This window comes from Boleophthalmus pectinirostris, unplaced genomic scaffold, assembly GCF_026225935.1.
Source record: "Boleophthalmus pectinirostris isolate CB_2022bp ecotype Guang Dong unplaced genomic scaffold, ASM2622593v1 HiC_scaffold_20, whole genome shotgun sequence".
Taxonomy (NCBI): Eukaryota; Metazoa; Chordata; class Actinopteri; order Gobiiformes; family Gobiidae; genus Boleophthalmus; species Boleophthalmus pectinirostris.
In genome coordinates this window covers 10,254,679-10,268,092 of record NW_026571153.1, presented here as the reverse complement: position 1 = coordinate 10,268,092, position 13,414 = coordinate 10,254,679, and the positions used below count along the sequence as shown (strand labels likewise).

The following is a 13,414-nucleotide window of genomic DNA, read 5'->3' as shown; positions in this document are numbered from 1 at the left end:
ACAGGCATACTTAAAAGCCATGGTAATTAAACAACTTATCAACACCTGCAGCGATAAAAGTGCGTAGAAATTGGTTGGATAAAGACGCGTTTTAATTTTACCGGAAGTCAGAGGTGTGACTCTTCTCACGCTTGACCGTTGCTACGTGACTTAAAAGAGGCAGGACGGCCCATCCCACCGGCCGCAGCACAAGAGCGACAGGGAAGAGGGAAGAGGCAGCAGACTCCAGCTCCAGCGCCAAGTCCAGGTCCAGGTGAAGTACCGTAGTTTCTGCGGGTGTCCATCAGTCTCAGCATGGCCAAGCCGCTCACCGACCACGACAAGAGAAAGCAGATTTCTGTCCGCGGCCTGGCGGGAGTAGAAAATGTTGCTGACCTGAAAACTAATTTCAACCGACACCTCCATTTTACCCTGGTGAAGGACCGAAATGTCGCCACCAAAAGAGACTACTACTTTGCCTTGGCCAACACGGTCCGGGACCACCTGGTGGGCCGCTGGATCCGGACCCAGCAGCATTACTACGAGAAGGACCCCAAAGTAAGCGCCGATGCCGCAGTCCAGGACATGAGTCTGGGACTTGTACACACACACACGCACACACATGCACACACACGCGCACAGCTGAGCAGGGCACGCGGGGGATGTGGGCATTACTGCAGTATCATAGCTCGTTCACGCGCACACAGAGTGCGTGTGCGACGCCCCACTGTCTCGGGGACTTGTGATATCCTTTTATAGTAATAATAGAGCTGCGGTCGTGTGCGCTGACAGTGCAGCGTGTGAACTTGAGGGATTCCGGTCGGTCCAGTCTCCGGTTCTGACTGGCTGCCAGTTACGTAACATCCGTACATCCGCATCTCTAACCTTGATCTATCCCTCTGTGAATGACGCTACTCCAGGCTGCACGTGAAAATGTTGAGCCTACGTTCATCACAAACTTGTAGTCCTCACATCTCAAAGACTCAACTGGTTGTTAAAATGGTCCTTACGTAACTACCGGAGTACGTGCCCTGCATCCCCACTGAGCCAGTGCACAGAGTGCATCACAAAATGGCCACATGGTTAAGCCACATTAAGCTACTTCCCCTGTCTGGATCTCCCTACTGTAATCCTTAATGAAAAAACACCCATATCAAAGTGCTGCTTCAGGTAGTTACCAGGCAGACATCACTTCTTCAGTTTTACTGAAACAGAGTTTTCACTGGAGACAGTCTGCCCAATTGGAATAGGAACAGGCCTGAGTCCATGTTGCTGATAGGCATTCCTAGAAACAATTGGTTTTATTGTGAAAAGTTTGAAACCCACAGATTCTCCTCTTGACTTTTGCTCTCTGTTCATGGCAGTATTGTTCAAGGACAGAGTTGTTTCACCTTACTTTTGGTTCTCTACAGTCTACGTGATCCTTATAGTTGCAGTGTCAGCAGCAGCAGCAGAGGACCTGTGCAAGCCAGCCTCTAAAAGGCATCACTGCACTATTTTATTTAGGCCAGACTTTTATGACTTCGGATGGTTTGTGGTTTATTTGATCCCTGAAATCTGAATTATTCACACCAAAGTTACTAGTGGACCTTATAATTTATGTGGGCTAGATTAAAATATCACAACTTGAACGGCACACATCACTAAATTGTTCCAATTCTCTTTTAACACCAACTCCAGGCTAAGTACTCTTAGCTTGTACTCTAATATTGATGAGATTTGCAGTGTGGAAAGAGTGCATTGGAAAACTGTATTCTTTATTGATTTCTGGCGTGCTACATCACAGTTCTAAAAGAATTCACACGCATCATATAAATTAAAACTCAACATAATTAGAGATATATGTGACAATATAAAATATACATTTGGGAATACACAAGAGAGGGAGACGCTGGAATGAATGCCACTTTTAACTCCTGTGTTGTTGACCTTATCAGCTGTTGTTCTTTCCATATATATGTTGAAGACCTTCAAGTGGAGCACGTGGTGTTTTATTTTTGGAATCCCCTTGACAATCAATGGAATGTTTTGCTAATAAATCTTTGTTTTTATTGAGCATAACAAGTGATTTAGTAGCTATAAGGAAGGAAACATGAGGAAATGAATAATAGAAAGAGGCTATCAAGTGTTGCCCAGTTGATGTAGTTTTAATGTCTGTAACTAAGGACATTATTCTTACAGCGCGTCTACTACATTTCCCTGGAGTTTTACATGGGTCGCACTCTGCAGAATACTATGGTCAACCTGGCCCTGGAGAACGCATGTGATGAAGCCACCTACCAGGTAAAGCAAAGAATCATGGGTAGAAGACAAATGAGTGACTCAACCTAAAAATACAATAATAATTCTGTTAAATCTCCTTACAGCTTGGGCTTGACATGGAGGAGCTACAGGACATTGAAGAAGACGCTGGTCTCGGGAATGGTGGACTTGGTCGGCTAGCAGGTACGTAATATGAATTTATTTTAAAATGGTTTATTAATTGATTTTCTTCCACTAAATAACAATTTTACGGTCGTTTTTTTTCCTCAGCTTGTTTCCTGGACTCCATGGCCACTTTGGGTCTGGCAGCTTACGGTTATGGCATTCGTTACGAGTTTGGAATTTTCAACCAGAAAATAGTTAACGGCTGGCAGGTATGTTGGACACACAACATTGCAATTCTTGTGTTCACTACCAATCAGAGGTGGGACCAAGTTGTTGTTTTGCAAGTCTCAAGTCTTTGACCTCAAGTCAGAGTCAAGTCCCAAGTCAAAGACAGGCAAGTCCAAGTTGAGTCAAGTCACTGGCCCCTACGTCCAAGTTGAGTCCAAGTCATCTGCTTTGAGCAAGTAATTTCAAGTCATTAACATAAATACCAAATATATTTTTTTAAAGCTAGATAAGTCATGGTATATTTATATACATGAGTATTTATATCAGTGTTGTAGTTTTTTTTTTTTTTTTTAGTTTTTTATTGTATTGACAAGATCTTAGTGTGAATCATTACGGTCATAATAGAAAGAATTAAGATTTAAAAGTACTTTAATAACTGTTATTTTGTCATGTAGTCTGCACTGAAATGAAAGGTTCATGTTCTTTGTATTTCCCTCTGTTTTACTATATTGTTCTGCATATTACTGTAGTACATTTGAGGATACCATATCACCGTACTTCAGTTACAGCCAAAGTAATAAACAGAAGTGGGAGGGGCATGTTCCAGTTTGTTTCTATAATATTAAGCACCGCATTTATCAACTGTAAAGAGAAAAGTATTTTCTAAAAGCATGTATTTTTTTTAGGAGAAGCATCAAGCCTTCTCAGCTTCTCAAGTCATTGACCTTTAAGTCCAAGACTTAGTCCATTTTACCAATTCAAGTCTCAAGTCTTAAAAAATAGTGACTCATGTCTGACTCAAATCCAAGTCACGACTTGCAAGTCCCCACCTCTGCTACCAATATACCAAACCTAAAACCTGCCAGCAGTCATTTTTACCTTTTTGTGTAGTGCAACTTTATCAGCAAACTGGTAAACTGCTACCATATATGGACGAGCGGTCACTGAAAATAATTAATTGATGCAAGCCAAAGATCACTCAAATGAGTCCTTTTTTTCTGCAAAATTATTTTTAGCTTGTTCTCTCCTCTTCACCTCTACCATGTATTTCAATTATTCAAAAGCATCACCAATATATAGTTTGTCAGATTCACTGAAGGCCAACAGAACCGAATATGGGTCATCTCAGGCTACCTGTAACATGAGCTCGCACAGTGGATGGCTGCTTGTTTTGACTGCAAAACAATACATTGGCCGGTTGAGCTATTTTAATAACAGTGGGTGCATAAAATGAGGCTTTAGTTCCCAGGACCATCCGTCGGTCAGTTTTAATAATCACTTAAAGTTTGACTATCTTTTGAATCGCATTGAAATCCTACGCTGTGCCCCACACATGGACAGCTGCTAGAGTAACGTCTTCTCTTTTGTTGTGTGCTTAGGTGGAGGAGGCTGATGATTGGCTGCGTTATGGGAACCCCTGGGAGAAGGCTCGTCCTGAGTACATGCGGCCGGTCCACTTCTACGGCCGAGTGGAGCACACAGATGACGGTGTCAAATGGGTCGACACGCAGGTAGACATCGTATAAGAAGTCACACATGCTAAGTTTGAAATGATTTGGGCTCATTCAATAATTATTTTTTTAAGTTAATCAGTCAGTTTTAATTTCTTAGGTGGTTTTGGCGTTGCCGTATGACACCCCCGTACCTGGATACAGAAATAACATCGTCAACACCATGAGGCTGTGGTCTGCCAAAGCTCCTTGCGATTTCAACCTTAAGGACTGTAAGTTTATTTTTCAACAAACGTCCCCTGCCCACAACTTTGAAAAGTGAAAATGCTGAAAAGTTAAGCACTTTCTTTCCACAGTCAACGTTGGTGGTTACATCCAGGCTGTACTGGACAGGAATCTTGCTGAGAACATCTCCAGAGTCCTGTACCCCAATGACAACGTGAGCATTGACCTTATATTTAACGCAACATTGGCACTGGCTAAATATTGCACTAAGTTTACAGTGTATACACATTTCAGCTCTTGTTTATTTTAGCTGTCCCCAAATCATACTGGCCTTACATACTCTTACACATAATCAGTTGCATTGACGTAGTATGTCTAGTATGCCTATAGTTTAGAGTTTTATGGTGAAATTTGCAGATCTGGCAGATTTGTTGTCCTTGGTTATGGTTAATACTTCTGTAAATACTCAGAATATCTACAAGAAAGCCTAAATAAACAGGTGGGTGGGGAGTTCTTGCCTCCAGTGGAGGAATTCAAGTTCTTCAGGAGTGAGGGAAATATGGAGCGACAGATTGACAGGTGGATTGGTGCAGTGTCTGCAATGATGCAGTTACTGTGTCCAACCAGTGTGGTGAAGGAGCCAGGAGTGTCTATGTTCCTGTTTTGTTTTTGTTTTTTTTCCAAAATTAGGCCCTATGTTCCCACATTTCCTTTATCATCTGTTTGCATCAGAATTTATTCCCATTTCTCCCAATTAAGTCATCAGTTACACCTGACCTATTATCCAGCAGCAGTTGACTACAGATGTAATGTAGAGGTCATGGTGCAAAAGATCCTATCTTGAAATGACTGTGAATCCCTTTAAATGCTATATAAAAATATAAAAATGACTTGGAGTTTAATTTTGAGAAAAAAATCGTAGAAAGGGAACATAGGGCTGACCCCAAGGAACCGAGTAGAAATGCAAAGCTCTCGATTTACCGGGCAGTCTACATCCCTGCCCTCTCCTTTACTCATGAGCTTTGGGTAATGACCAAATAATGTAATAGATGGATGATTGTTATTAGTTGAAAGGACTTTAAACCATAACATTATGACAAGTGTGTGCAGACAATCCCAAACAAAAAAGAAGGATCAGCATTTGTAGATCATTAGTTTCAGTGTTTATTTTGATCTCAAGTTTAGGTACCTGCCCTCCATCTGAAATCTATTGAGACTTTGCAGCTGATTTCTCTGGGGGTGTCATGATAGCTGTAGGCTCTGCTCTGTCTGAAACTTTATTAAACTATCATCTGTGCTTTATTTTACAATCTAACCATCAAGAATGACTTGGCTGAAACTATAACAGATGTTTGTGCTGTTAAAAAAAAAAGTCATTCACACATAAAATGACAAGCCAATTAGCATTAGTCATTTGTTTTTAAGTTAGCCACTCTTCACTTTTTTGTAAAACACCTAAAAAGGACCTTGAACACCTGTATTAATCACAGGCTCCTAAAAGAAAAAATGTGTTGTTTAAATCTATTTTGGGGTTTTTTGAGTTTTCAGAAAACAAAATAAAACGTTTTCAGACTCCGCGTTTTCCGGGCATGTCCCACCGGAAGGAGACCCCGAGGAAGACCCAGGACACGCTTGAGGGACTATGTCTCTCAGCTGGCCTGGGAACGCGTCGGGGTCCCGCCAGAGGAGCTTGAGGAAGTGTCAGGGGTGAAGGAAGTCTTGGAGTCCCTGCTTAGACTGCTGCCCCTGGATAAGCAGAAAAAAATGGATAGATAGTTTTCATAAACCTTTAAACTTTTTTGACAGTGACTGCTAATGTGCCATTATAAAAACTCCATTAGAGACACATGTAGAGCACCCCCAGCATGATTTCAGTGCAAAGTATCAATAATGAAGTGCTGCAGTTCTAATGTGTCTGGATTGATTTTTGTATTGCAGTTCTTTGAGGGGAAGGAGCTGCGTCTTAAACAGGAGTACTTTGTGGTAGCAGCCACTCTTCAGGACATCATCCGCAGATTCAAGGCGTCCAAGTTTGGCTCCACTGAGTTTGTGCGTCTGGACCTGTCGGCCCTGCCGGACAAGGTATTATAACCGTTTGATTTGAAACTTACAGCTCACATTGACATCTATCAATACTGGAGAAGTTTGTAAAAGGAAATCTGTCCATTGATTTGAGTTTGAGTTTTGCAATGTCTAAAGAAGTTCACCTTGGGGTCAGACGTGAGAAAACCCTGTTCTCACTTGGCAAACATTGGCCTTGAACATCTTTTGAATGTTGCTTGTGTAATTCTTTATCTTGCCTTCCTGCTTTTGTTCTATTCAGGTTGCCATCCAGCTGAACGACACCCACCCTGCAATGGCCATCCCTGAGCTGATGAGGATCCTAGTTGACCAAGAAAAACTCACATGGGAAAAGGTTTGACCTGTAAAATTCAGTAAAATTCAGTAAAATACAATTAAAATCATGAGATTGAATATTGTAGGCATCATTTTGTGCCATACTTTTCATGTCAGAGCTGGGACATTGTGGTTCGTACTTGTGCTTACACCAACCACACGGTGCTGCCTGAGGCTCTGGAGCGATGGCCTGTGGACCTCTTCCAAAACTTACTCCCTCGTCATCTCGAAATCATCTACGAGATCAACAGAAGGCACCTGGAGGTAAGAGGACAAAGCTTTTCATTGTATTGTATCCACTGTTGCTCTGCATTTGCGTTTTTTTTGTTGTTGTTTTTTTTTAGAGCAATGCTTATTTGTGAATATTCAAATCTGTTTTTTTACAACTGTGAAATGCCACTATGAAGAGGTGGGGCCTTCCAGTTTTGAACAGGAAGTCAATTGACCTATTTCTATTCTTAGCAAGCTGTTTTAGATCAATAATTTGGTTTAAAATTGAAAAAATGTCAACTTTTGTTCATGCATGTTGGTTTAAAACTAAATGACAACAAAATATTATATGTCCTCCTTTGTACCACACTCTTCTTAAACCTATACTTGTCTTTTAACAGCGTATTGGTAAACTGTTCCCTGGAGACTTTGACCGCCTTCGCAGAATGTCACTGATTGAGGAAGGCCATGTCAAGAAAATCAACATGGCTCATCTGTGCATTGTCGGTTCCCACGCTGTGAACGGAGTGGCCCGCATCCACTCGGAGATCATCAAAAACACAGTGTAATGACCTAAGTATGCCTCAGTTTGAGACAGATGATAGTTTTTTACTCCAGTGGCTGATTTTCGTTTTTTTTGTTCAGGTTCAAAGATTTCTATGAGGTGGACCCTGACAAGTTCCAGAACAAGACCAATGGCATCACCCCACGGCGCTGGCTGGTCATGTGCAACCCTGGTCTTGCAGAGGTCATTGCTGAGGTAAGTGCAAACAAAACAAAAGTAAAAACTAAGCTCAAAATTACATAATATTTGTTAGGGGGAAAAATAAGTGTTGTCCTAATAATTTTGAGAGTTGCAAAGGAAGGTAGGAGATTTCAGTGTCTGAGGTAGAAGTTTATTTACAGTCAGTACAGAATACCATTACTTTAAACATCCTTTTGTGGACTTGAATGGAGTAAGAAGCCAGCTTGGAGACAAATTGACTGAAATATAGTAAGAATTGCATAGCATAATACTTCTGAAAGAATAGTAGACAAAGTTGACTGCGGCTTTGGAGGAGGAAAATTCTGAAACGTTGGATACTACCAGTAATACATGGATTAGAAAGGAACTGGAGGTGCTCTTGTTATGACTTGGTAGAGGATGGAATATTCCACAACATTATTGCATTTAAAGTAACTTTGTAGTATTTTTCTTTTCTAGAGGATTGGTGAGGACTACATCCGGGACCTGGATCAACTGAAGCAGCTTTTGAACTTTGTGAACGATGACTCTTTAATTGCCGATATAACTAAAGTCAAACAAGTAAGTTTTGAAAACAACCTTTTTTTTTTTTTTTTTTTTTATTAATAAAAAAATCTTGTTAATAATCATCATAAATTGTAGGAGAACAAGCTGAAGTTTGCTGCTCATCTTGAAGAACACTACAAGGTCAAGATCAACCCTGATTCCATGTTCGATGTTCAAGTGAAGAGGATCCACGAATACAAGAGACAACTTCTGAACTGCCTGCACATCATCACATTTTATAACCGTAAGCCTCTACTATACACAATTGTAATGGTATATTCTATTTAAACATAAAGTCTAAAGGCTGTTTATTTGTCCAGGTATCAAGAAGGAGCCACAGAAAAAATGGACCCCCAGAACTATCATGATTGGAGGAAAGGTAAAGGCATTTCAAAGTTTAAATCCTTCAATACTACAATGGGGAACTGTACCACACAATTTCTTCAATTTAGAACTGTGAATGTTTGGTTTTAGTCTGGACAATGATTGCTAAAACACGGGTAGAGGTATTGTTAAGGTACCAGAATAGTTTAAGGGTACCCAGCCTTCTCAGCTATCGGTAAAATTATCCTGGTTTTCGAGATTATAAAACAGTGTATTAGGTGACCTCTATTCAGAGTACTTTATCATGACATTAAATTCTGCTGACACAAAATTGGCAAGCTTAAATAAAATGATCCTTAACCCACTTTATTGTTTTCACCACATGCAACATTCCTGCTCTTTCTTTTATTTCTTATAATTATTAGCAATTGATTAGATGAATTTCAGACATTTCATAATGGTTCCTTCAGTGAAAAACAAAACACAAGTGGATCTTTGACTCAGTATTTGTTTGATGGGCTTATGTGACCTTTTCCCTTATTTAACATCCTACTACTTGGCAGCATTTAGCTGTGAGTTATGAAATGCTGCGTAATTCACACTCTCCCTGTGTATTTGACACCTCCTCTGTTTCCCTCCAGGCCGCTCCTGGATACCACACTGCCAAGATGATCATCAAACTCATCACTTCCATTGGAGACATCGTCAACAATGACCCCATTGTAGGAGACCGGCTCAAAGTAATCTTCCTGGAGAACTACCGCGTAACTTTGGCTGAAAAAGGTGAGACTGAGAAGGGACATGCAAGTTTGTTATGATTTTGATATAAAGTTTTTTTAAGGTGGCATTTCCCAGTGCATTAATCTAATGACAGTAAATGAAGAGTCTTAAAGTCCACAGCATGTATGAGTTGAATAATCTGTATAACAATATATGAATATGAATATGAATAATCTGTGTAACAAAACTTCTTAAAGGAAAAAATTATTTGCAAGTCCAGTAAATAAATGAATTAGCCATTTTTTTTAGATGGAAAATGTAATGTGTTTTAGTTGTCAGACTATTAAATCCCTTTGTCCTTTTTGTGTAGTCATTCCTGCAGCAGACCTGTCGGAGCAGATCTCCACAGCCGGCACTGAGGCCTCTGGAACTGGAAACATGAAGTTCATGTTGAACGGAGCCCTCACCATTGGCACTATGGACGGAGCCAACGTGGAGATGGCAGAAGAGGCCGGAGAGGAGAATCTCTTCATCTTTGGCATGAGGGTCCCTGATGTGGAAGAAATGGACAAGAAAGGGTGAGTGAAAACCTTACATTGCGTCATTTGATTATCATCTGACTTTTCACTTCCATTCAACTATGACTATTAGAGTGCAATCAGTTTCAACAGGAGAAAAACAATATTAAAGTCCAAAGTCCTGGACATGAGCTAAACACTCCTGTTAAACATTTGCTTTCCTGTTTAGATATGACGCCATGTCCTATTACAAGCGCATCCCTGAGCTGAAACAGGCCATGGACCAAATCTCTGGGGGCTTCTTCAGTCCCAACCAGCCTGATCTCTTCAAAGACCTGGTCAACATGCTCATGCAACACGACAGGTGAGGCTTGGCAGTTGGCGAGCTTGGTTTTTAATGACAAAGTGCAAATAAACTAACCTCACTGGAAAAACGTGCAAAAACCTCAAAGTGCACCATGAAACAACAACACAGACAATCATTACAGAGGACACAGTGACAGTGAAATAAATAAGACTCAAAGATTAAGTAGCCAAAATATTAAGGTGCTAATATAAAGTGCATTGTTTAAGCTTATAACAGCCTGTGGGAAGAAGCTCTTAGTGAAGCGATATCTTGTTCTAGACGGAGGAAGCTCAAACATGTCTCTGCCAGAATAGCCAGAGGGGTCATATATGATCTCAAGGGCTCGGTTTAGTTGTTGCTGCTACCGTTTGTCATCTATGTAGCCATCTATGTGGGGTAACATGTGCTCTGCTTCTACAGATTCAAGGTCTTTGCCGACTACGAGGACTACATCAAGTGCCAGGATAAAGTCAGTGCTCTCTACAAGGTCAGTTTGCTTATTGCATATTCTTGCCAATATCTCTCAGGCCTGTCAACGCAGAGGCGACAGATACTACTACTCAACTGCTACTGTTGCCTCTTCGTAACCGATGTGCACTTCCCCAGCATTACTCTTTGCTGCTATTAGTCTGTCAACAAAGGGGTTTAATGTTCGGTCTTGATAGTGTTAGAGGGGGTATATTAAATCCTAGATATAAAAAATGAAGCGCCCTAATCTAATAACATCAGTCTGTGTGTTCATACAACTACACCTCCTACATACACTTTAAATAGTGCTTGAGCATGGATCAGAATTCGGTGGTAGAATTTGGTGTTTCAGATTGTAGAAATGATTACCTTAGTGGATCATCCAAATAAAACAAAAACTACGACTTCTTGGTCAGCATGGCAAGGAACTATGGTGAAATTCACTGAGTATTATGGCGAATTCACTCTAGCTTCAGAAAGCAGGGCCATTATTCAACCCCAAAAGTGTCATTGTCATTTGTGCATTTCTTTGAAAAACTGAATTTTCCATAGTTATACACTACCTGTCAAAAGTTTTAGAACACCATAATTTTTCCAGTTATTTATTGAGCTTGAAATGGCACAAAGGTAAGAACTGAACAGCCAGAGGATAAAAAACTAAAAGATAAAGATAAAAAAAGATAAAAGATAACAAAACACAAGTCCAAGCTCTGCCAAAACTACCTTAGGAAAAAAGAACAAGATGGTGAGCTTGAAAACATGGAGTGTCCACCATAATCTCCAGACTTAAACCCCATCGAGCTGGTTTTGGGATGAACTGGACAGAAGAGTGAAAGCCAAGAAACCTACAAGTGCCACACATTTATGGGAACTTTTGCAACAGACTTGGGAAGAACTTTCTCAAGAATATTTGATTTCTGTTGTAAAAAGAACGAGCCACGAGTGTGTTCAGCTGTTATATCTGCCAAAGGTGGAGACTTTCATGAATCAAAAGTTTAGAATACATTTTGGTCAACAGACCGTAAAAAAAAATGGACAAAGTCTGGTGTTCTAAAACTTTTGTCCGGTAGTGTATAGGCCCCTGCCCTTCATCTGATATGACTACATTGTGAATGCAACATAAATGGGTTTATTTTCTTCTATTGTTATATCATCTTTTCAACAGAACCCTAAAGAATGGGCCAAGAAGGTGATCCATAACATCGCTGGCTCCGGTAAATTCTCGAGCGACCGCACCATCGCGCAGTACGCCCGGGAGATCTGGGATATGGAGCCCAGCCTGGAGAAAATCGCTGCCCCTGACGACCCACGCTAAACTGGGCCCTGGTGTAGTCTGCAACGGTCAAACCACCACTCGGATCACGTAGCTGTTTTCACTGTACTGTACTGTAGCATTTTATTAGTTGTGTATTTGATATGAGTTTGTTCAAGGCTAAGTCATAACCAATGCATTTCATTTAAAAATAAGAATAACAATTGTTGATAAATGCACCTTAACACGAAAATAATCAAATGTAGGTTTTAAGTTTTAGCGTTTTAAAGTGTAGAATAAAAATGAGTTTAAAAATTGCGTACGTGTATATTTAGCTTTTAAAAACTGAGATGCATTGGTGTGGATGTAGTCTTGGGGTGCGTTCATACTTGTCCTGGTTTGGTGCTAATGTAGATTTGGTTCTAGCCCTGGTTTGGTCCCGAGTTTACTCCCAGTTTTGTCGTGGTCATCTTGTGTGAATGCACCCTTTAGTTGTATAGTTTTTTCTTCACTGCAGTTTGTCACTTTACCTAACACCTTACTTCACACTGGCCTTGGAGTTTAGCCTGGATTTGTACAGAGGGCTGTCATACTGCATTTACTCACCTCAAACTTCTTTACCTGAACTACTGACGTACCACGGCTAAAAGCGGTACTCTAAACGTCCATACTCAAATCCCAGCTAAACCCATGTCTTCCCAGCGTCAGAGCTGCACTGTGACCAACATTTCTGCTTATCTAAATGTTGAAGTCCTTTCCATCGCTGAATGTAACCATAGTGTGTGTAGCATGTTCCTGTCATTCTGCTGTACTGCTCCCTAAGTGACTTGCGATAGAGACGACTAAACCCTCTCTAAGTACGACTTGAGAAGATTGTGATGTTGTTCCTGTGTAGACAAGTACTGTATTAAGATGCCTGCTTGACTGGCTGTGAGCTGCTGCCCATACAATTGGTCTAACATAGCACCTTCTGTCAAAGCATTTCATATTTAATAAAATACTCCATGAACAAATAAGACAAATGTGTGCTTTTGTGTGTCTGTGTTCACAATTGGGAGACGAGAAACTACCTCAAGGATGTAAAGGTGGATAGTAATTGGCAAGTTTTTATATTTTCTAGTTTAGGTCTGATGCCATACACTCTGTTTCCAGTTGAGGGCTAAATTATAGGGGTATAACGATATTCAAGTCTCACAGTCCGATATCATCACGGTATGAACCTCACAGTACAGTATTTATTGCAATCTCGTGGGAAAGCTCACGATATGGTGGGGAGGCTCATGATAAGGGATGTAACAATATCCAAATCTCTCTGTACAATATTTTCATGATATACATCTATTTATTGCAATATTTTGTAGAGGCTAAACAGCTAAAACTGTTAATATGCTACTTATTCCTCTCAAAATGCCTTGACAAGACTTAATCCAAAGAACTAAGCCTTAAAAGTGCTTAGAACTGTTATTTCTTCATGTAGTCTGCACTGAAATGGAACAAAGGATCATGGTCTATGTAGTTCCCTCAGTCTTTTTAGCTATTGCTGCACCATAACTCTTAATTTAAGCAAAGAGACTTGTAATTCAATATATTGTGATGGTCCACGATATTACTGTGAGAACTTTGATGATACAATATCAC

General features: G+C 40.4%; 1 protein-coding gene across 1 annotated transcript; it reads left to right on the top strand.

Moving 5' to 3' along the window:
- The first annotated feature begins 168 nt into the window (after positions 1-168).
- On the top strand, positions 169-12,778 carry LOC110170717 (glycogen phosphorylase, muscle form-like). The gene is made up of 20 exons (XM_020936409.2): positions 169-537; positions 2,161-2,262; positions 2,346-2,424; positions 2,512-2,615; positions 3,954-4,085; positions 4,186-4,297; positions 4,382-4,464; positions 6,189-6,332; positions 6,574-6,666; positions 6,765-6,911; positions 7,259-7,422; positions 7,503-7,617; positions 8,062-8,163; positions 8,245-8,392; positions 8,469-8,527; positions 9,114-9,255; positions 9,563-9,770; positions 9,940-10,074; positions 10,477-10,543; positions 11,690-12,778. Exons 1-20 carry the CDS (start codon positions 295-297, stop codon positions 11,837-11,839), a joined length of 2,529 nt encoding a protein of 842 aa, XP_020792068.1. The 5' UTR covers positions 169-294; the 3' UTR covers positions 11,840-12,778.
- Positions 12,779-13,414: the final 636 nt, after the last annotated feature.